The sequence below is a fragment of the Anguilla anguilla genome, chromosome 3, assembly GCF_013347855.1.
Source record: "Anguilla anguilla isolate fAngAng1 chromosome 3, fAngAng1.pri, whole genome shotgun sequence".
Lineage (NCBI taxonomy): Eukaryota > Metazoa > Chordata > Actinopteri > Anguilliformes > Anguillidae > Anguilla > Anguilla anguilla.
Genome location: NC_049203.1, coordinates 12,294,228 through 12,316,888, shown reverse-complemented (window position 1 = coordinate 12,316,888; position 22,661 = coordinate 12,294,228). Strand labels below are relative to the sequence as shown.

Below are 22,661 nucleotides of genomic sequence, written 5' to 3'. Positions count from 1 at the left end.
AATAGCCAGTCATATTCCAAGCAAAAGTTGGCAAAACATCTCGAGTGTACGGGTATAGCCTACTGACGTTTTGTCATCGCACAAACCAGGGAAACCAGTTATCATATTTCTATTAACGAAACTGTAGCAGCCGAGAGACTTCTGCGCAAATCATAGTTTTATGTATTAAGATGTTTTGAATGTATTATTATTTTTCGTCTGATTGTTTTTTTTTTCTTGTTGCAAAGCGCAACATTTTATCAGGCATGTTATTGACATAAAGCAATAAAGATAGCCTTTTGTTTAATCGCGAATTGTTAACAGAGCATTTGTGTCAATCCCAATTTCAATATAGAGGCAGCTTTGACCTTCATATAAAATCTGCCTTTAAATCTGCGATAAACTGAAACTAACACGTGTATCAGGTGAAACTAACTGACCCAGTGAACACTGATGTGTACACCTGGGAATTCGGAAATAAACTTTAAGCAATGACACTAAATATTCTAACACTTTTATGATTCAATTGGCTACTGTTGCATGGCTGTAAGGTGAGGAGCAAGAGCAGCGTGCGTGAGGGGCGGGTATTTTAATGTCTGACAAACAAACGTGCTTTATGCAGTACGCAACGTCACACGAATCATACGCAGTGGCGAAGCTAAGAATCCGCAAGCGCTCCCATCACAGTGGAAAGACGAAAAAATCCCTCACACCCGCATACACGTTTCCTCTCTTTTACCATCACAGCGGAGCAACGTGACTAGAACACACTAAGAAGGGTAAGATATTTATATCTGTCATTATTAACTGGGGAATAAAACCACGAGTAGAGCTATATGGCCGATACGAGCGGGAGGCGTACTTGTGCTCAAAAGTGAATCCCCCTCCGTTTTCGAGAAACTGAACGTGCAGGGGTAGCGTATGGCGCTTGTGCACTGAAAGCGGGTAAACCCCAAGCGCCAGGTCTACTGATTTAGGAAATACACCAGAATGAATGGGATGTTGGCTTTAAGATTAAAAACAATTATCAAACTACGATTGTTTTAGTTCTCGCTGTGGCCTCAATTTTGATTGTGCGAAGAGGCCTCAAAGGGGTGTTCTTGTGTAGAGCCCCAAAAATGTAGCGGACAAGATCCAGGAGGTGGCACACCCCCTTTTTTTGTAATTGACATTGAAATAAAAAAAACAGTAGATTGTAATCAAAAATTTCTACACTGCGCTAATTTAATTTTTATTATTTAAGTGATGCGTATCGATCACGCTAGATATTCAGCTACCTCGAACATGTTTTACATTAAATGATACAAATGTTTCGTTTCAGTTTCTGACCATGTTCTTGCTTGTTTACTTGGCTGCTATGCTTGCACGTTGTGCTACGTTGGTGGTGTTTCTGCCTGCGGCCGCTATGAGGCTTCGTTGTATCTATTGCAATTGTGGAAGCTGGAGCGGCCTGTAATAGGCTACTGCTCAAGCATTGCGTTAATGTTCAGAGTAATGACTACATTGTTTTGTGCTGTTATGATACGTTATTTTATATTTATATTAATAGAGCCTTTCTGACAGAGATGATAGTTTATTTACGAGTGTTCTGGCGAGTTCTTAGTTTTCATTTGCTTTTAAACAACGACTGTTGTGAGTTTCTTAGTGACTTGATTATTATGTACATTTGTTTATAATATTCGGTGTGTCTGTAGGTTATATTAGTCGAACACGAATATAATAGTTTTTGAAGTTAAATTCAAAAGACCGACATTAAGGTTACAGGGAGCACAGTTGAAAACTGTATACAGTAGTCTAAACCCCTAATGTAAAAGATTATTTTCATTTTGGCCGTTCAAAAAAAAAAAATTTGTTACATTTATTTTCTCAGGTATTTTCTCAAAGTTCCAGTGTGCACGGGTGAATCTGCCTGACGTGACTGCATACAATTTATTAAACCCTTTATTTAATTATTTTAATTTTTGTCTTGATGTATTATTGTTACTGTGTTTCCAGATATTCTCCCAAAGTTCTCTCCCTTGTGTGTGCATACCTGTGTAGTCCTAGGGCCAGCTACAATCACCTCAGATACACTCAAAGAAGTTAATACACAGGAGTGCAGGGACAGTGTTTCTATGGACACAACAGAGGGAAGTCACTGTTATAAAATCCACTCTCATGTCCTAACAACCCCTAAAATGATTTTGTCTCTAAGTTACTCCTCACCTTTTCCTGACGGTTTGAACATTGGCCTCTGCTTCCCTTACATGACCCAACTGTTCAGAATGCACCTTGTAACTCATTCTGATTTATCACGGCAGCATCCTCCTCCTTAACATCCTAGCATCATAGCCTTTCCTGTAATTCCTTGTAATTCCTTATTTTGCAGGAGTCCAGGTTTATTTGCTTTGTAAGGGGGCGGGAATCATTTTCTGTTTTTTTTTTTTTTTTTCCACAGACTTACTCAATTGGCTCAATTTATTTAAAATAACCCCCCCTGGAAAATGTCCACTGAAGTGTTGTGCAACCACCTGTTTGTAAATGGCACTATAAAGTCTATATTTATCATTTCCACTCAATCCTCTCCCCAGATCTTTACAACTTGCCATCCACTGCTAGGAATGACCTCTCCTGCCCTCCATCCTGTAGTCTTATTGTCAGAGACTTCAAAAAAATGAAGCCCCAGTTACAGGTGCCCTTGCAGCCAAGTCCAGGCACAGATTCGCCAGCAGCGATGTAATCCCTTCCCTAGCAAAGCTGTAATGTCAGGGCCACTTGGTACTTGAGCTAGCACACAGCTGGCACTGATACACGCTACCTAACCACAACCGTTACAGTACATCTCCAGTTAATATTCAGCAGATGCTCTTGTCCAGTACAACTTATACAGCGTATGTTTTGTAAAAACAATGCAGGTGGGTATTTACTGGGCTGATTTACTCATTTCATTTGTGTTAAGTACCTAGGTCGAGGGTACAAAACCGGGAGTTAAAACCCTTAGTTCCCTCACCATTGTCCTGCCCTGTTCCCTTCTCCCTCTCTGGTTGGACAGTGCTGCTCGGTACCACGGCGACGGAGAGGACAGAGCGCTCGGCCATGTCTGGCTCATCGGGGCAGAGGAAGGGGGCGGCAGCACGTCTGCGCAAGTGTGCCTTTTGCAAAACCAACCGGGACAAGGAGTGCGGCCAGCTGCTGCTGTCGGACAACCAGAAGGTGGCCGCCCATCACAAGTGCATGGTGAGGAGGAGCGGACACAGCCTTGTTTCCCAACGGGCAGTCAGTGCGCCAGCGAACAGGAAGAAGCCAACGGCAACTGAGCACAGTGCTATCATGCGTAAACACAACAGATCAGAAAATAATTAAGATTTTCTGAATAAGTACATACATGCATGCATGCATGCATGCATGCATACATATGCATAATTTGTGCCCGGGTGCTTTCACACGATTCACCAAAGATCAAGACAGCAGGTCTGCTGAGGTGGAGCGAAGGGCTGGGTTTAAGAGCTAAGGGGTTGGGGTTAAAGGGCTGGGGCTAAGCGGTTAGGGCTCAGGGGTGGGACTCAGGGGTGGGTTTTGGGCCCCTAATCTGACTCACATGGCTTCCTGCTGCACTCTGCCTGTCCCTCCAGCTTTTCTCCTCCGCGCTGGTGACGTCTCACACGGACAGCGAGAACATCGGCGGCTTCTCCATCGAAGACGTGAAGAAGGAGATAAAGAGGGGAAACAAGCTGGTGAGCGGCGGAGTAATGATTTTAATGAAGGCCGCTTTCTGTTCATCCTGTTCGTTGGTAAACGGATGGTAAAAGCAACACTGCATTAGAGGTGGAAAGTCCAGGGGTCAGAAAGTTAAAGTCCTGCCTTGTGTTTCTTCCATCTGTGAACTCCGTCAGCTGATTTCACTAAATAGTTCTACCTCCTGGCTGAAGAATTGTGCTGATTTGCAAATCCAGGCAATTTAACAAAATACTAGGGAGGACTTTGACTTTCTGAACCCAGATTTTCCACCACTGTTCTCCATAAGTCTCTCACCCTGAAAGTCCTGTAACAATGTGGTCTCCTTTGTGATGGTGGTAAATGGTTGCTTCTTCATTGTTTGTTATGGAGTACTGCCCTCGGTGGAATACCTGTGTGTGCACGTGCGTGTGTCGCCTGATGCCTGATGTGTGTCTGTCTCTCTCCAGATGTGCTCGTCCTGCCACCGCCCTGGCGCCACCATCGGCTGCGATGTGAAGACCTGCCGGAGGACGTACCACTTCTACTGTGCCCTATGGGACAAGGCCCAGATCAAGGAGAACCCCTCCCAGGGCATCTACCTGTGAGCGCGCCTTTCTGCTCTGCCTCGTTTCCTTGACTTTTTTTTTTCTTCAGTTTGTGAAACCAGGGGTCCCAAACTCTCATCCTGGAAGCCACAGGCTGTGCTAGTTTTACACTTTAACCTTAGTTAATGCTCAGGTGAGTTTACTGTGTTGTCAGCTGCTTTAATTGATCGATTAAGTGCAGAGTTACAGTGAAAAAACCAGCAGACCTTTCGGCTCTCTAGGACCAGGGCTGAAGCCCGTCATCTAAATCAGCCCAAGTGTCTTATGGAAACTGATCGGTGTGTTTGCTAATTCTGATGTATTTGTTTCAATTTTAATGCAGTGTGTACTGTCGTAAACACCGGGACACCACACAAGACTCCAGCGAAGGTAGCCAATTCCATTCTTCGACCTGCCAGGCTTGTTGTCAACCATTGTGTATAATTGTAAAACCCTTCCAGGTCATTCAAGTTAAATGGCATGGAAAACCTCTCACTGCCTCAACAGCTCATAAACTGCTTTATGTTTCTTGACACCATTTCATATGACGGGGCTCCAGAGTCACTACTCATGCAAACAAATTCAATTTTATTTCCACTTATAGATGAGCTGGGGGGTGTGGCCAATGACTCAGACTCCTCCCCTCCCAGAGGCAGGGGACGGGGTCGTTTAGATAAGGGGCGGATCAAGGCCAGCTCTCGCGGCCAATCGGATGACACCCGCTCTACGTCCTCGCACGGAGCAGATGATATGGAGAGCGCCTTGCACGTAAGAAGAGACTCAACAAACACGGCTAAACCAGCATAACGGATTTGACAAAAGTACTATGAGCATGGACCAAGAGTTAGGTGGTTTAGAGCATTATCTAGTGTTTGTGCCAAGCCATTCTTGACCACAGCTCTTCATTAAAAGAATTTTACTATTAATCTTGACTCAGCCTTATATAAACCACCATATGAACAACTGATTTAAAAAAAATATCTGTTCCAAAATCCAGTATTTAATGTAATTGATGGCTTATGGATAATTTCAGTCACAGCATGCTATCCGTACAAAGATTATAATGTCATCAGGGTTAGGTACAGTTACCCAAGCTGTAACCCTGGTGGCACACAGCAGGACCAGTACTAACTCTTCGTATCATTGGCATTGGGGTTTTTGGGTTGACCCTGGCCTGGTGTTTGTGTGGCCCACAGCGGGACCGCTCCCCCTTGCGGGGCAGCCCCAGCGACTCGGGCCTGCGCTGCGGCTTCTGTCACGCCGGGGAGGACGAGAACGAGACGCGCGGCGTGCTACACGCCGACAGCGGCAAGAAGGTGGCCGCGCACTACAAGTGCATGGTGGGTCTTCCCCTGAACACGCCTTCTGGGAGCGGCCGTACTCGGCGCGTATGTGCAGTGCGGGTGCAGTCTCTAATTTGACTTCATTTTCAGAGGAAAGTGTGTTGTATACGCAAGGTAAGTGTCACACACTCGGCCCCTCTCATGACCCACCAGTGAGTCTCAATGCACAGTTTGGGAACAGTTGCTGTGGACGACTGCTATCAAGCAGCGTTTCTTAAACAATGGGTGGGGACCCAAAGTGGGTTATGGGTGTATAGAGTATGAGGTGGGTCCCAGAATGAGTCTGTAGTGCAGTAGGCTATGCTAGTATGTGTATTTGATGGGACCCCGAAAGCTACTAAATTTAAAATTTGTGTCCCGATATTAAAAACGTTTTCCAATTTGGATTCCGATATTAAAAAGTTTAAGGACCAGTGCTATAAGTTATATCACCAGTCACTGAGCCCTGTAAGACTGAACTGGTCATCTGAGTGCCCTGATTCAAAGCTGTCATGTGTGATGCGGTTTCGCCGCCTGACCACCGTCGTCTCGTTCCCCTGGCAGCTCTTCTCGTCCGGGACCGTCCAGCTCACCACCACCTCCCGCGCTGAGTTTGGAAACTTCGACATTAAAACCGTCATCCAGGAGATAAAGAGGGGAAAGCGAATGGTGAGAGTTTTATAAGAGGATTTCTTGTATTTAATTGGTCTCATTTAAGGATGAAGGCACGATAGAAAACTAGACCTGAGACATTGTTTACAGCGGAGTTACCCAGTCTTGGTCCTGGAGAGTCACAGGGTCTGGTTGGTTTGTGCTGTTACTCAGTTGTATTGTTACTCAGAATTGTTCAATCAAAGCAGTCATTTACACAGTTAACTCAATAGTTGCTGATTTTAAAAAACAAACAAAAGCCCAATGATGGACCAAGTCCTCTATTTTACAATTAATGTTTATAAAGTGTCAACCCCAGACTACCTCTAGAGCATTCGGGATGACAAATTACAGTTTTTTAAAGATTTGTTTTCTGTGCTCTGATTGGTTCTTGAGAGTTTTAACCAGTGTTATGTCATCTCCATGGTTGGAGCTCTGCCTGCCTACAGTCTAGAAGATCATTATTTTTTTAAGAAGACATAACTGACCGTTGGTTTATTAGCAAGGCACATTGCTGGAATTAGGGCTGACTTAAATCACGTTCTAGCATCAACCTGGTCAGGCTAATGGAACCATAAGGTTATGAGCCTGGCAGGTGAGGCTAATGTTTATATGAAAGGCCAGGGGTGTTTTGTATTTGTGTGCCATTTTGTGTATATTTGCTCTTGGCTCTCTCAGAAATGCACCCTGTGCGCCCAGCTGGGAGCCACCATTGGGTGTGAAATTAAGGCCTGTGTGAAGACCTACCACTACCACTGCGGCCTGCAGGACAAGGCCAAGTACATTGAGAACATGGCTAGAGGCATCTACAAGTAGGGGCCTGCAGCCAATCACACTTCTCAATTCTATCAGATTATGTGTTGTGTTCAGTAAAAAAATTCACAATAATGGAATTTGGCAACTTCGTATTGACGTCAGTACTACCTCACTGCTCACTGTCTTGTAAAGATACAGCTGTAAATTTAATGTGATATCTTTCCTGCCCAAGTCATCCTTTTAGTTTTCCTATGAAAGCTTGAACCTTAGAATGTTAAATTGAAAGCGCACATTTAAATGTAAGAATGGCTTCGAAGGCATGGAATATTCAAAATGTGAATGAAGTGATTAATTTTTTTTTTTTTAGAAAACTTGTGTTGTGATGATTTGCTTGATCTCGTGCACTGCAGGTTGTACTGTAAGAACCACAGCGGGAACGAGGAGCGTGACGAAGAGGACGAGGAGAGGGAGAGCCGCAGTCGAGAGAGGGCCGGCATCGACCATGGAGGCACCCTCCCTTTGCCCCCGCCTCAAATCAACGGCAACTAGGCGCCCCTCACTCCCAGTGAGCACATACAGCCTGACTCCACTCACTTAACTATGAACATCTGGTTAATAAACAACAGAATATCATGGCTGTATTAGTCACAGTGATTAATATTTTAATGTTTATTTTACCTTTATTTAACCGACAACTAGTAACTTGCTTCTCTTTTGTTTTCTGTTGTCACTGTAAAGGTGGGGGGGGATAAGGATTGTGTAATCGGGATGGGGGGGGGTTAAGGTCGGTCATGGGGGAATTTGACCAGGACTCTTAGTTGAGAAATTGTTTTGAAATGGGATTTTTAATAGCCACAGTGAGTCCGGACCTTTGTTTTTACATTTCTAGGAAAGCACGTTTTAAACTGCAGTGCCATCTGATATATGTAGGATTTCATGAAAAAGAAATTGGACTACTACTATTAATCATAATATCTGTGTTTTCTCCCCCACAGTTGGTGGTTTTTAAGATGACACAAGGATGTGGTGCCATGGATCGAAGATGGCAGAAAAAATATTTTTGTATTGCGTTGTTCTCTGAAACATAGGGGCCCGTTCATTTTAACCTCTCCCGAAAATTCTTGCTGCCTCTGATAAGACACACAGCCACATATGCAGATGCCACTCCCGTGCCTTCTACAGTAACCTATAACTTATACAGGTTTCTGTGGGGGAGTTTTGTCCAGTCGCATTACATCTTAGGCATTCAGCAGACACCCAATCAAGAGCAGCTTATAGTCTAACAGTTTCTACATACAATCCATTTATACAGCTGGGTATTTTTTACTGAAGCAGGTTGAGTACCTTACTCAAAGTATAACTGCAGCGCCCCACCAGGGAAGTGAACCCCCGCACACTTTGATTTGCAAGTACCGGTTCCCTAACCTGTACCCTACCCCGCAAGGCTGTCCTGTTGCCTCCACACTCCCGCGGACAATACACAACAAGGACTGAGGTGCCCTGCAGGGGGCAGAACTGTGGATAAACAGGACCACGGAGCTGTGCTGTCATCGCTCACTCTGGTCTCAGTGTGGGGCCCTGACACTCTTTCTGCAAACGACTGGACTGGAACTCGGCCTTCGTTTGCATCCTGCTCACGTTGTGCTCCCCAGTTTCACACAAAATGGTGGGGAACAAAATCAACTTTTTCTGGATTCGTCATAAGGAGGTGGTCATCTATTTGTCTTGTTCGCCTTTTTTTCTTGCCAATCATGGAGGCATAACTAATTCTCATTTTCTTTTTGTAGAAACTGTAATATTTTCCCCCCTTTAATCATGTACTATATTTTACTACTGTATTATTATCTTGATTGTTATTGGGAATGTCTGTGGCTTTCTTTATACTCGGTCAGGATTAAAATTCCTCTGGTAGCATGAAATTAGATTTTTTTATTTTATTTTTTAAATCACATTCAGAATTGGGTGTTGCACTGTTGATTTAATCAACTGGCCTTAAAGCTAAAATTCAGGATTCGCTGGATATTCACGGCTCAATTTTATTTAGCATCTTAGCTATCAAATACAGTATTTTGCCATTACTTATTTGCATGTGCCCTATACTCAGATGATTTCTGTAAGGTTAGTTAACACAGTGAGGTTGAGGGACATGATTTTCATGTGACCAGTAGGTGGCAGTATCGCACAGTCTTTGAGCAGTTTCATAAATCGGCGTGAAAGGGGACCTCTCCCCAGTCCTCATTAAAAGTGTCAGCTAACCAAACAATGCTCTTTCAGCACACTGACAGCAGGTCTTGGGGATCCATTTTTGTTTGGTTCTGAGACTTTTGTTCCATAACGGAGAACCAAGCTAGCTGTAAAATTCATTAATATTGCGAACGTCAAGTTACTCTCTGAAGATGACCATTACCAGTCCACATTATCAATTTTTAAAACACCCACACCACAGGTTCACAAACAAATGCACTGAATACATTTATCTTACCAGAACGGATTCCTAAGGTTTTGGGTGGTTCATGCCAGTGTAAGAATACATACCTGCAAGGTTGTCTTTGGGTCTGAACAGGTTAATTCTACAATGGTCCAATTATGTGAACCCATACTTTTTAAATTATTATACTTATTTAGCAAGTAGTAAGAAAACAACTGTACTGGGGAAAAAAGATCTGTATCAAAATAAAGGCAGGAACAGAGCATCAGCATGAACAAAATCACATAACCAACCCTGGATTCAGTGGAGTCAAACTGAACTCTGATCCTCTCGATTACCTTCTTTTTATACTTTTCCCAAACTTTGATCAAGACTGGTAAGCCATTCAAAGACATAGGATGGAGTGAATCTGTGACCCCTCCCAATTAGGCCATAGTAGATTCGCTATCCTGCTGATTGAATTCACCAAGTCTTTTGACTTGAGTAGTTCCTGATCTCTCATTCCTGGTTGCCATTCTACTATTAATGTGCACCAGCTACATTGTAATCACGATAAGACCAAGGGAATATGTGGCAGACAGACATAATGGCATCAGGGACAGATATTTCTTTCAAACCAAGAGCTCAGTTTTCATTTGCAGTGATGGCCTGGGTAATTGAAAGTGGCTAGGGAATTCAAAGGATTGCGTAGCCAATCAGGTTTAATGGGATGATTAGGTGGGCAGATGTAGATAGTTTATTGCATGATACCCAAGGGTAAACACTCCCTATTCTTTTCAAATGAGCAGGGTTTGCTTCATCAGAAAGACAGCACTTTCTATGGCACAGTAACCCCATTGCGTTGTGGCGGCATTGGATTTTATTTGACTGAGGCAAAGGTGTCGGTCTCTGGCCCTCCAACTCCATCTCTGGCTGCAACTCTGTTTTCCCATTTTTCATAGCTTCACCAGTTCGACAATGAAAAGATACCAGGTGATATGGCTGCTGGCTAAATCTAAAATACTGAGTAATGTCACAGAATATTTTACATTTTACAAGACGGCTATGTCCTATGTCTCATAATAAATTGCAAGTCACTCTCCTACATCAATGGGCAGAGCGTTATGCTTAAAACCAGTAGGGGTGTGTGTGTTGCTTGGATATGGTTCTCCCTCTCTGTTAATGAGGTAAAGGTCCAAGAATGTCCAAAAAAAAACATAACCAATATTCTTTACACCAGTGACATTATCTATAGTTGGGAAACAAAGAGACACTGTCAGTGAGGACCAGTGTGAGCAGCTATAAACTCACATGCCACAGTTCCTCTCACTCCATCTCGCAGTTTTGAGGGAAAGCAATTCAGAAATCGCCAGTAATTAAACTACAGAATTAAGCAATCAGACTAGCTTGTTTTTGGCTTCCAAAGTCCACACAGGGTTTTAATTTTTTTATTATTTCATTTTGGCCAGCCAGCTGTGGGAACAGATTTTTTCTCATGAAGATTAGGATAGCGTGTTTTGTGTGAGGGGTATAACCACACCTGTATTTTGCTTTGGAAATGCACTTCTCTTCTCCCAAGGTCCCCTGTCAGTGTGGGGAGGTTTCATGCAGATATGGGCTTGAGTTTGGGAGGGGCTGAGAGTTACAGTGCTGGTGTAGTGGCATGGCTCTTGTAAATTTATTTTAAAGATGTGAACTTTGGCCCTAAATTACAATTCAGTGACAAGCAATGAGAGAGGTGGTATATAGGGAAGTGCCAACGTTTTATTTTCTCTGCTTGTAGCAACAATATTTCAATATAATACGAGGCTGTGATTTGACTTAAAAGTGCTTAGTAAGACCGGAAGTACATAATGTACATATTTCAGAGATAGAATGGAAGAGGAACCTGCAAGAATATGTCGATTAAAATGTAACTAGTAATTCTACCATTTATTCTAGCCAAATTTTTAAAAAGAAAAAGAAAAAGATCCGCATTGCGTTGTGTTCAAAGCATGGATTGACAGGAGCCTGACTGTATTGTGAAATGGGCGGGGCTACGAGGTTTGTCTTGTGTTGATTCGTTGCTCAGCCCGTCACCGTGAACAACATTACAAAGCGTAGGACCGAAAGCAGACGTGCACATAAGTCGCAAATCTGTCAGTGTAGAAATATTTTGCCAGGGTGGAGGATCTCTTCAGCTGCGTGTCGCGATCGGAGCATCCGCGCCAGACTGGAGCAACCCAAAGTCAGCGGTCGCTGTAAATAACGTACGACCACGGACATGGCGACGACCAGCCCCTGTGTTGTGGTAAGTTTGTCTGCGAGCTATAAATAATATTAGACCGACTGTCACTTGTCTTAGAGACTGCAGAGAAAATACACGACGGTTACCTTGTGTAAAATCGGTTCATGCATTCGGACCCGTTGCGTTGTTTTGCTTACAGTGATGCTGTTGTGTTTTGGGAATCCGATTTCATAGCAACCTGCGAACAAATTCTAAACGGCTCGTAGACGTCCAGCTCGCTTTTGTACTGTAGACAGATTTTTATACAAACAGAGGCCTGGGAGCACGCGTGTGACACATGGCATATAGCCAATGTACGCTTTGGTCTGCGACAGTTCACAACCTACCTATGACTGATGAACACAGATCTGGGACGAGCCTGGGGAAACGTGGCTGTAGCAGAATAAAGCCTGTAAACTAAGCAATACATAATACATAATGTATCTATTAACTTTGGTCACTCATTAAAATAGCCTCTAGATGCATTGTAGCTAGTTTGCCTACATTCGTCTATGGGCTACGTTTTGTTTTATTTAATGGCAAGTGTCACTGTTTCCTTTATATTTCAAAATATTCCAAAATTTTGGAATATTTTGGAAATTTTGGAGTTTCTCACTGTCTGCAGCCTGTTACATCGTACCGCTGACATAAATTTATTTCTCCTATTTTTACAGTAGCCTATCCCAACCTAAAATGTGACAGTTGAGTTCACTTTATGTTTTAAAATATATTTTAATTTAGTACATGCTTTCGATGGATCCTGACAGTGTTTGTGCAATGAAGGGAATTATAGATAGGCTACACTTTCAATTTCTGGCGACCTGCTGGCTTGACAATGGCGGGCATCAGTGCATTCAGGGTTTCGTGGTGTAAGCCGAGAGAGTACACTTCAAAGCAGCTCTCTGATTTTACGACTGCATTGGTTCTACACGTCTACGTTACCCGATTATTCTTTTTTAAATTATATAAAATTTTGTATTCGGTTGAAATGAATTCCTATAGCCACGGCGCGGCTTTGTAATGAACATTACTACACGGCTCCTTGATAACGAAGAGCTGACCGCTGCTGGAGAACTGAGAAGGAAAGAAGCACCCCGATGACACAAAAGCTTATTTTTATGCTTATAATTGCGAATGAACGCTATAAGATTAATCTGTTCACATGGAACTGTAGTGGAAAAACAAATGATAGATTCCGACTTTTGATGCAGTCCTGCTAATTAAGCACTACAGTAAAACCATGAGCATCTCATTCACAGTACTTTTTAAAAACATGATTAGTTCACATGCATTTAGATTGAGGTTTAAAGCATGTCTTCGGAGAAGCTAAATTAGTATGTTCTCAGTAATTATGGATTACCCTAACGATAATTAGAGGGTGCATATGGTGACGAGTATATAACCATTGACGATACAGGCACTGTGAATGAAAGCTGGTTTGAGAGCACTTGGGGCAAAGAGAAAGTCTCGATGTCTAGAGAAGATACACAGACATAAGACATCTTATTTTTCTAGTGCACGCTTTAACTTATTTATCCTGCTGAGCTTAAAGAAGCAATGTGGACCTTTAACATTTACATATAATTATTTAATTTCAGTGTTTCATATGTTAACAGAGAGCTCTGTATCGGGGAGGTGAAGTATTATAAAGTTCTTAATGCAGGCATGTGAAGACGGATAGTGGATAAGAATAAAAAATGCTGTCCATACATTACAACAGATAAGACAAGGTAATTTATTAATCAACTATCCTGTGGCCAGCTAGTTTTCATCGGTGCTGTAGCAGTGCTATACAAACACAGTGGCCCTCCAGGACAGCAGTTTGAGATCCCCGCTTTACACGGACATGCAGACATGTTCATGGTTTCATAAACTCAGTCCTATGGACCTCTGCACATGCTGGCATTTCTACCAGCTAACTAACTTGTTGTTCATTCAACTGTAGTCGGTAAAGGGGCTATACTGCATACACCTGTTGTATTGATATAATGTGAAGATGCGAACAAAAACAAAAAGTTAAAAAGTCTTAATTATGAGCAAATTCAAATCATGGAAGTGTATAAATGTATTTCCTCAATTCATTTAACCAGTGACAGGATTGGCAGGAGCTAAAACCAAAATAAATATGAGTCCCCGCAACCTGTTTTAGTTACTGACAGGTTAGGGTACTAGGGCTTGTGAAAGATGCAATCTAAATGGTGGAGAGTCATTAGCTTCTCAGCATATGTAGAAATAGGCAACAAACCATGCGGAATTACTATTACTAAGTAGCTCTAACAATCACACTGACGGGTAACATAGTGGGAGTGGCCGAGGAAGATGAGACCAGTCGAAGCACACTGCTGCATGCTACACGGAGGGCCAGTAACAGTAGATGCTGTTTAGGGGCTGCTCTGTCGGGCTGGCTGCATTTGGGTGCCCTGCTGGCTCTACTGGTGGGGTGTGGGGTCTTGTCCAACTCTTGAATTGTCAGGGACTGACTGACTGCTGTAGGGGGATGAGTGACTAGTCTGGAAAAAATAATTGCCTTTGAAAGTTCTAATTTCATCATAAAATTAACATGTACATCGGTGCTCTGTACACTTTCAGGTATCATTAGCCTCCTGCCACTGCTGCTGCAATGTCCAACCTAGCCGAGCCTGTCACATGCCAGCAATGAGTAGCACAAGGTTCGCCTTCAGGTTGTTTGAGGAAATTAGATTTTAAAGTGAAAGAATTCAGAGTCAGGCCCTCCGTTCTTCTTTGCATTTTTTGAATAAACATGAAATATTTTTCTTCCTTTTCTCCTTTTGACCTTCATTTGCCATTGTACTTCTGCTGCCTCCGAGCCCTGTACATTAAAAAATACTTTTTTTAGCGGCAGGTTTATGAAAACTTCGGTCGCCCGAAGGCAAAAATCCCACGAACAAGTTGAGCTAATTTGGATTAAATAGTAACGGCTCTTTCAAAGAACTGGGTGTACGACAGGTAGGCCTAGTGTGTCCTCCGGGCCTTGGGTGGTGCGTCTCCACCCCAGCCTACCTGAACCTGTCATTACCCTCCCAGTTTCCCAGATTTAGCTGCTTCTTCTGTCCTCGCCTGTGGAGAACCCGAATCATGTGCTGTTTGCTTTTTGACAAGTCAGTTGCGCAAGTGTAGCTGAGCAGAGGCAGGCCGGTAACTTGACCGCTTCCCTCTGCCCCCGTTCCTCCCACCTGCCAAACTTCTCTCTTGTGTTTGGCACGGCGTGACTCTTGTCTACCCTTTTTTTTAACCAATCCTATCCAGTGGGCTTTATGGCCCAATATCTACCACCGTTCACCACTGTATTGACAAGGGAGCAAAAATAAAACCATGACATATTGCGAAACCACACAAACCTGAGCCCAGACTTTAAAGAAAGCAGAGAGAAAACGAGAGGGACACCTTGTGACTCCTGCGCTTCCCAAAAGACACAAAAAACTGAAATCAAATCATCAGCAGCTTAACATAAGCAGCTATTTTAACCACTAACCTGCCAGACTGCAGGCGCATCGCTGTGGGAACGTCAGGTAAGTGCAGTCTGCCCTAGCCTCCCAAGGGCTGGAACAGGCAAGTGGGAAGCAGCACGCTGTCAGTGGAGCACGCTGAGTGATCTGTGTCTGTAAAACTGTCCGTGTGTTCCAGATCAGCGATGAGGAGCAGGGCTATGACCTGGACCTGTTCTGCATACCCAAGCACTACGCCGGGGACCTGGAGAGGGTCTACATCCCGCATGGGCTCATCCAGGACAGGTCTGTACCTTCTGGCGGCCTCAAGCAAGGGCGCCCTCTCCCCTGCCTTTTCCGGGCGGCCATCTCAGACCGTTCTCTTACAAGGCCATCGGCAGTTAACTTTTACATTTTTAGCCTCCAACCACAGCCCTGGAGAGCTGCAGTCGCCATCTGGCTTACCAATGACTCAAGCACTTAAGGGGCTGGCTTGCATCAAAAGCCAGCAATACACTGCAGCCCTCCATGACTGGAGCTCCCCGCTTTATGTTGTCATTCCATGTTCCCATGCAATTGCAGCCTGACATTAATTGGTTTCACCACTGACACGGAACGCGCAGCAAACGACCTCACAAGACAGGTTTTGAATTAATGGGATGCCCCTGAGCACGTTCAGTGGGGCTCCGTCCTTGAGTGCAATCTTTTAGTGCTTTTCTGAGCGGGCAAAAAAAGAACATTGGAATAGAGAAGATGATGAGATGAGAACCGGCCACTCGGCTGATGTACCGTAGGCTGGTTTACCCCCCAGTCTAGAATATGCAGAATTGCACCAGGGGTCTTTTGCCTGCCTCCACCATTCCGAGAACTGCTGCACACATGACAGTAACTGCAGGACTCTGATCGCCATGGTTTCATTTGCACATGACTCACTTCTCCCACCCCGAACTTCCATTTTCCACAATGGTCTCTTAAAATGGAGCATGGAAAAAAAGAAAAAGCACACTTCCATTTTTAATTTTTGATGAGGAGGGGAGTGTTGATGACCTCATATGAACAAGGACTAACATAAAATGAAAGGAGAGGATAAGAACTGGCAGTTGGGACAAAAAAGCTGACCCCTGCCCCCCCCCCCCCCCCCTTACTTCTGTGGCCCCCCAGGACGGAAAGGCTAGCACGGGAGATCATGCAGGACATGGGCGGACACCACATCGTGGCACTGTGTGTGCTGAAGGGCGGGTACAAGTTCTTCGCCGACCTGCTGGACTACATTAAGGCCCTGAACCGCAACAGCGATCGGTCCATCCCCATGACCGTGGACTTCATCCGGCTAAAGAGCTACTGCGTAAGACTCCTCCGTCTGTACTACTGTTTCAGCGTTTGTGTGTGCGTGTTTGTGTGTGCGTGTGTGTGCATACAGATAATAGTGGAAAATCACAATGCTGCAGGAAAATACTTGGCAACGTAAAAGTGATTCATTTGGGTGAAGACGGAGGTTCCTAAAACAATTTATTACACATGTGCACCAAATCTATTTTCTAACTGGGTCAGGACCCAGTGGTGGTTTTATGTGAGCAGTTCTTAGGATACACGCATAAATAACTTCCTTTTCATAGCTCATCATCTTCTCTGTATATTATGCACTTTTTTCAGAGACAGTAAAATTTAATACTGTGCTCATGCACAGCACTAGCCATGGCGCACATGTAGTACGTTAAAAAGATGTGAATTAATGTATTAGATTATGTTTTAAAAGGGGTTAGTCACAGAAAACTATTAGTTGTACCTGATTTATTCTATCTGCATCCGGTTTGTCTTGAAGCAACGTTAAGTACTATTCTCTTCCTGAGTGCCCAGTTAGTGCCAGCCCTTCATAAAGACTGCTGACCGCGTCTCTACGCTGGGGCTTATTTTGCATTTGCTGCATGTTTGTTACCCGTCTGTCCGCACATCCTGCAGGCCTGTACCAGGTCACCTGATTTTCTTTGATTTGCCTATGCTTCACGTAAAAGAGGATTTCATTGCCACTGACCCTGTCTGAATGCACATATTCTGAAAAAAGGACCCTTATTCTGGTTCGTGTTATATTCTGATTATGCCGTTCAAATGTGTCTTGAAAGGAGTACCCCAATCTTAATCCCGTACACGTGGTTAGTTCAATATTCCGTTTACATTCTTCGGTCAGTGCTGGAAGACGGCTTCCTACTAAATTCACTTCCTAGTGAATTTAATGCAATTAGTCTCACTGTCGATATTTTATCCTGATAAAATGCAGTGTTTCAGTGTCTTCCAGCTGTCTAATTTGTTCTCTTTGTTATCTTTCATTTTGTCTCCTACAGCGTTAAACAGCCTCAATGTTGATTCTTTTAATACAGAAATTAAGCACTTCTGTCTCCTCTTTGGTCCATAAGTGAGGGATATGTGCAGGCCATGACATTTTTCACAGCGAACTATCTGGATGACTTCAACACTCAAGACACCTTTTGAATCTGTACATACGCAGACCATGTTTAAGAGTTGTAAAAGGAGCAAGGTGTTTACATGCTTTTCATTTTCTCATTACTAGAGGTAAACGCAACCTATCAGATTTTGCATAATCAGAATAAGGGCTTAGCCGGGTTTTACTTTTTGGAATAAGCTGATTACATGGGCTGTATCGTAACCGGCTTACTCGATTTTTCCGAATGAGAATGGATGTGGTCACTGTCACCCGGGGAAGGAAGAATTGTTTCGTTGTTTATTTTTTGGGAACCAGGATGTATGTATAATATTTAGCATCCACCATTCCACCCCTCTTTCTTTAATTCCCCAGAATGACCAGTCAACGGGTCAGATCAAGGTCATTGGTGGAGACGACCTGTCTACCCTCACAGGGAAGGTGAGATTCTTTTTCTGAATCACGTCCTGCACATTTAAGACACGCCAACTGCATATAAAAACTGTGCATGGCTTACTGGCTCAACACAGGCCCAGCTCTGCACAGCAGCACTGTGGCTGTGTCCTGCTGTGTATCAAACCAGGGAGACATTTTGCAGAAATATCCATTAATTGTCCTCTTTTAGTGGTGAGACATGAAATCAACCAAAATTCCCCATGAAGGATAACAAAGAAATATTATTGAGGTTACGTGGTTAAGATGTGTCCCCCAGCACTGAATGTTTCTCTCTCTATTTTTCAATGCAGAACGTCTTGATCGTGGAGGTGAGTGAGCTGTTATTTCGTCATACTCTCATTCTAGCTGACTGGGCAATGTGGACAGCCTTTAACTTTTCTCCCCCCCCCCCCCTTCCTAGGACATCATCGACACGGGAAAGACGATGAAGACCCTGCTACAGCTCCTCAAGCAGTACCACCCAAAGATGGTGAAGGTGGCCAGGTACAGGGACCCAGGGGAAGGGAGGGTAGCACCACACTCATGGACTCCTACACCTCAGTATTAGCACTGATCAGACCTGTGTCAAATAACACAGTAACTCTTTGCACCAGTGACCTTCATTCCTGTATCACAAAGCAGGATTACCAAGTTAGCTGGCTAACTGCACCGAGTAAAACCTGGAACCCTCCCAAATCTGGAGCATAGACTGAAGTAAAAAGAGCTGTTTTGGGTTTTACTCAGTGCAGTTAGCCAGCTAACTCTGTAATCCTGCTTTGTGATACAGGCCCCATGAATGAAGGTCACTGATGTAAAGAGTTAATGCGTTATTTGACGCAGGTCTGATCAAATGCATCATATCTGAATGCAGTAAAGCACATGTATCTAGGTGGGAGTCCATATACATCTTTCTCACTCCCAGTTTAAACAAGCCTGTCTTCAACCGCAAGACATTCTCTAGCCTCATATCGAGCTAAGAGTCTATTAAGTCATTCAGTCAAATGGAAAGCACAGTACATCACTGCAGCTAACCAACAGGATTTGCTCTCTGTAAAAGGCAATCTACTATGTGGTTACACTGATAAGGAACCTGGCCCTGTGTGATATGGGAGCTGGTTAAGGTCAAACCTTTTCTCCCCAATTTGACAGTGAATCTGGACTGGCAGTTAGCCAAAGTCTTCCAATCAATGGGCCATTTCTCGAGTGGTCAACTGAGCATCTCCAGGAAGCACATCATCACAAGTCCCACAGGAAGTTTAAAAACCACTCTATTTATCAGTTATCTGCAGCTGCACATGTGCTTTGCATCTTCAGTTTATTAATAACTATTTTGTCATTCCTCCACACATGGTCATTGGTGCCTGTCATTTTTAAATAACTTCAAAAACATTTTTTTAAATTTTTTAAACCAGCGTGGCCAATTTGAGTTTTGTCTCAACAGTTTCACAACCCATAATGGCTGTGCTTTCAGGTGCATACTCTGGTGTTCACATAACCTGTCATTTACATGCAACGTCTGCTGTCACATAAAGATGCAAATGAATTAACTGTAATAAGGAGCCCCTGAATCTCCACAAATTATATGCACTCTGGTCATAAATCCCAGGAATGAATAAGCAACTGATTTCTGAATACAAAATAGTGAGCAAAAATATGAACTTAAAATATTTTATGAATTTTTTTGAGCAAACTTTGCTGAATCTTGATTAAACAAAGTGCTGACAAAAGTGTAGGAAGTTTTAATCCATCTGTGTAATCTTTCCTGCTGACAGTTTATTGGTGAAGAGGACACCAAGAAGTGTGGGATACAGGCCAGACTGTGAGTAGTACATTTCACACTGCTCTGCTCAAACTGAAATTCAGATTTCACACTGCTTAAACTGAAATTCAAGATGAACAGACTACTGCTTTCAGATTTTACAGTCTTGGAATTACGTTGGTCTTACAAAGCCCAATTTAACAGTTTCCAGAGACGTACAAATACTATAAAGCTGGTAAAAGCATTAATGTACAGACAATGATGAGGGACAATGTGAAGACATTTTCAATGTACATAATGGTAAATGTTGATTTTCAATTCAGTGGAGTGTACTCGGCTAATGATTCACTTGACAAACAAAACCTTTTTTCCTTTCCCAGTCGTAGGCTTTGAAGTTCCCGACAAATTTGTGGTGGGGTACGCACTAGACTACAACGAATACTTTAGAGATCTAAATGTAAGTATAATCTACACAAACATCTTCCTTCTGGGTGTTGTAAATGTACAAGGAAATCATTCAGTGTGTGAGCTGCGTAGCACGTGGGAAAGCAGACATGTGATTTTCTGCTTTTCAGCACATCTGTGTGATCAGCGAGGCGGGGAAGGAGAAATACAAGGCGTGAGGAAGGCCGACTCACGCCCCCTTTTAGCTGTGTACGATTGTTCACATTTTCGCCATCGATGCTGCAGATCATTTTTGAACAGTGACTTTGTTTTTTTTTGTTTTTTTATGGTTGTCGAGCATATCAATAGTACCAAGTTACCCAGAGGCAGCCAGGGCTTTCTCAGGTGACCTGGCATGCTGCGGGACACCTGCAATGTGCTAACACTGTACCTCAGTTTTACTGTTTGCAAGCAAAAACTCAAATCGGTCTCTGAAGCCCCAGTTTGTTTTGCACAGGCTGGGAATTAGTCTGCATCTCCAGGGCTGGAGGCCTACAGTGTGCAATGGTGTTTTTTTTTTGTGGTTTCATTCTTTTCAATCAGCATCCAATTTAGGCCTTGGAAACAAGGTGTGTGGTTTCATTCAGTGACATCATTTAAGCACTTATGTGCTGAAACGCGCTGAAAACCAGCAGTCAGTGCAGCCCTCCAGGGGCGTCAGACCCCAGCTCTGTACCATGTGCAGTAGGACAATTTAATGCTGACTTTGTGTGGTGCCAGTTTTCCACATTGCCACATTTTGGCTGGAAATTCAAAGGGCAAAAAAAGCTGTTTTAGTTTTTCATGAGCCAAATTTAAGACAATCTCTTTACTGTTAACAGTTTCCAGAACAATCCAATTTCAAATAAAATGAAAGGATCGTGTACGTCCATGTCAACCCCTTGGATTCCTGTACCAAATGCAGATTCCATTTTTGACCTCCGGCTTGTATTTGACTAAACCTCCTATAATACAAAGAATTCATATACTTATACTCAACAAACCATATAACGTGAGTTCAATACATCAATTGTGTTGTAAATGTAGCTATAATGAAATGAATGCAATTCAAGAAGAAATTAAAGGATGAGGTTCAGCTGGACTGAATGTATGAAAACAGCATGTCCATCACACTGGTATAACCCAAACTACAGGCCAGCAAAGTCTGGAAACTGCAAATAACTGATCCAGTGGCTGACTGCAGACACACCTTGCTTTCTAACAATGAAGTAAAAACCAAAACAACCATGGTTACTGAGGGTGGGTGTAACTATCTGCTACTTTACAACTGACAGCTGCTGCCCTCTGGTGGCAGCATAAGGAACTGTACTCTTTCTCTAACGTGTTCTGTACCATACCAAGCCCTGCTCAGCTACTCTACACCCAACCCAAAAAAAATAAATATTGCACTGGGCTGTAACCTGGGGATGACAGAATTGCTTGCTAAGGTCATAACCAGTTCATACCTCTTTTAATGCTTATGCTGGTGACAATGTACATTCAATTAATATATTTTTGTTTTTTTGCATTTCAATAAATTATTTAATTTCCACATCATAAAAACATCATTTCTAGTGCCTTATCTACCAGGTTATGGGATGACAAATTACACCTTTCGATATTTACATTTGAAAGAGTCTAAACTGGGTTTATCTGTAGTTCAAAAAAAGAGATGAAAGCATGTATCTAAAAAATACCGCACTGGTTTATTTAGAACATTGCTTTTTGGAACAGAACATCTGAAGATCGGAAAAATGCACTGGACTAGATGACATAGAGCCTCGTGTATTTTGTACTGGGGGCTAGATATGCCAGAGAGAGGGGGAAAGGGAAAAAAGAGTCAATCTTCACACTACTGAAGATATGCAGAGACTGTAATATAGAATGTAATGCTTGTAATATGGTAAATATTTTTGGAGGACATAGGCATATGCAGCCACTTTGCGATCATTCCATTTTAGATCAAATACGGGACATGCAAAATTTAGGCAAGAAAACTCCCTTGACAGCTAATATTTCTCAAAAATTTTCCATGCAGAAACGTATGCAAATTTGATCATTTCTAGTAATAACTGCATGAGTCTCAAAAGTTGGCCAGTTAACATAGAATGTCAAATATTTTGGAATTACAGTACACCAACACAGACATAAGTGATTTTTAAAAAATATTAACATAATCTTTCAGCACTGCTTTTGTGCAGTTAGTGGTTTCAAAGTGTACATCAACCCTGGGTTGATTTACAAAATGATGCCGCCGACTTTTATCCACGAAGCTGCAGTTTGGCTAGCCGCCTACAGGGGGCAACTGTAGGCTGTAGCACCATCAAAGCTTCCTGTTTTTCAGTTAATTTCTGAAGAGGGACCTATTGTATGTCTGCTATGCCTCTGACCCAGAGCCTCTGACTGCTTTTCCCATTGTTGTCCTTGTTACCAGCGATTATCACACACTCCACCAATAAAGATTATGTTTTGAAAACACACCGATTATAAAGCTTATCCC

General features: G+C 43.0%; 2 protein-coding genes across 2 annotated transcripts; both read left to right on the top strand.

Annotated features, from left to right (window-relative positions):
* The first annotated feature begins 603 nt into the window (after nt 1-603).
* Nucleotides 604-8,910, top strand: phf6 (PHD finger protein 6). The gene is made up of 11 exons (XM_035407533.1): nt 604-758; nt 3,011-3,195; nt 3,591-3,692; nt 4,143-4,276; nt 4,603-4,649; nt 4,864-5,027; nt 5,456-5,599; nt 6,146-6,250; nt 6,911-7,044; nt 7,399-7,553; nt 7,984-8,910. Exons 2-10 carry the CDS (start codon nt 3,055-3,057, stop codon nt 7,535-7,537), a joined length of 1,110 nt encoding a protein of 369 aa, XP_035263424.1. The 5' UTR covers nt 604-758; nt 3,011-3,054; the 3' UTR covers nt 7,538-7,553; nt 7,984-8,910.
* Nucleotides 8,911-11,452: 2,542 nt separating this feature from the next.
* Nucleotides 11,453-22,641, top strand: hprt1 (hypoxanthine phosphoribosyltransferase 1). Its single transcript, XM_035411338.1, has 9 exons — nt 11,453-11,685; nt 15,307-15,413; nt 16,269-16,452; nt 17,920-17,985; nt 18,291-18,308; nt 18,401-18,483; nt 19,752-19,798; nt 20,119-20,195; nt 20,314-22,641. Exons 1-9 carry the CDS (start codon nt 11,659-11,661, stop codon nt 20,359-20,361), a joined length of 657 nt encoding a protein of 218 aa, XP_035267229.1. The 5' UTR covers nt 11,453-11,658; the 3' UTR covers nt 20,362-22,641.
* Nucleotides 22,642-22,661: the final 20 nt, after the last annotated feature.

What these genes read in the sequence shown, in the direction of transcription:
- phf6 (XM_035407533.1), top strand. Translation starts at nt 3,055, where the DNA reads ATGTCTGGCTCATCGGGGCAGAGGAAGGGGGCGGCAGCACGTCTGCGC. An exon ending in CCGCCCATCACAAGTGCATG is followed by an intron (nt 3,196 to 3,590) that starts GTGAGGAGGAGC and finishes CTGTCCCTCCAG; the next exon opens with CTTTTCTCCTCCGCGCTGGT. An exon ending in CCCTCCCAGGGCATCTACCT is followed by an intron (nt 4,277 to 4,602) that starts GTGAGCGCGCCT and finishes ATTTTAATGCAG; the next exon opens with TGTGTACTGTCGTAAACACC.
- hprt1 (XM_035411338.1), top strand. Translation starts at nt 11,659, where the DNA reads ATGGCGACGACCAGCCCCTGTGTTGTG. An exon ending in CGACCAGCCCCTGTGTTGTG is followed by an intron (nt 11,686 to 15,306) that starts GTAAGTTTGTCT and finishes CGTGTGTTCCAG; the next exon opens with ATCAGCGATGAGGAGCAGGG. An exon ending in CATGGGCTCATCCAGGACAG is followed by an intron (nt 15,414 to 16,268) that starts GTCTGTACCTTC and finishes GTGGCCCCCCAG; the next exon opens with GACGGAAAGGCTAGCACGGG.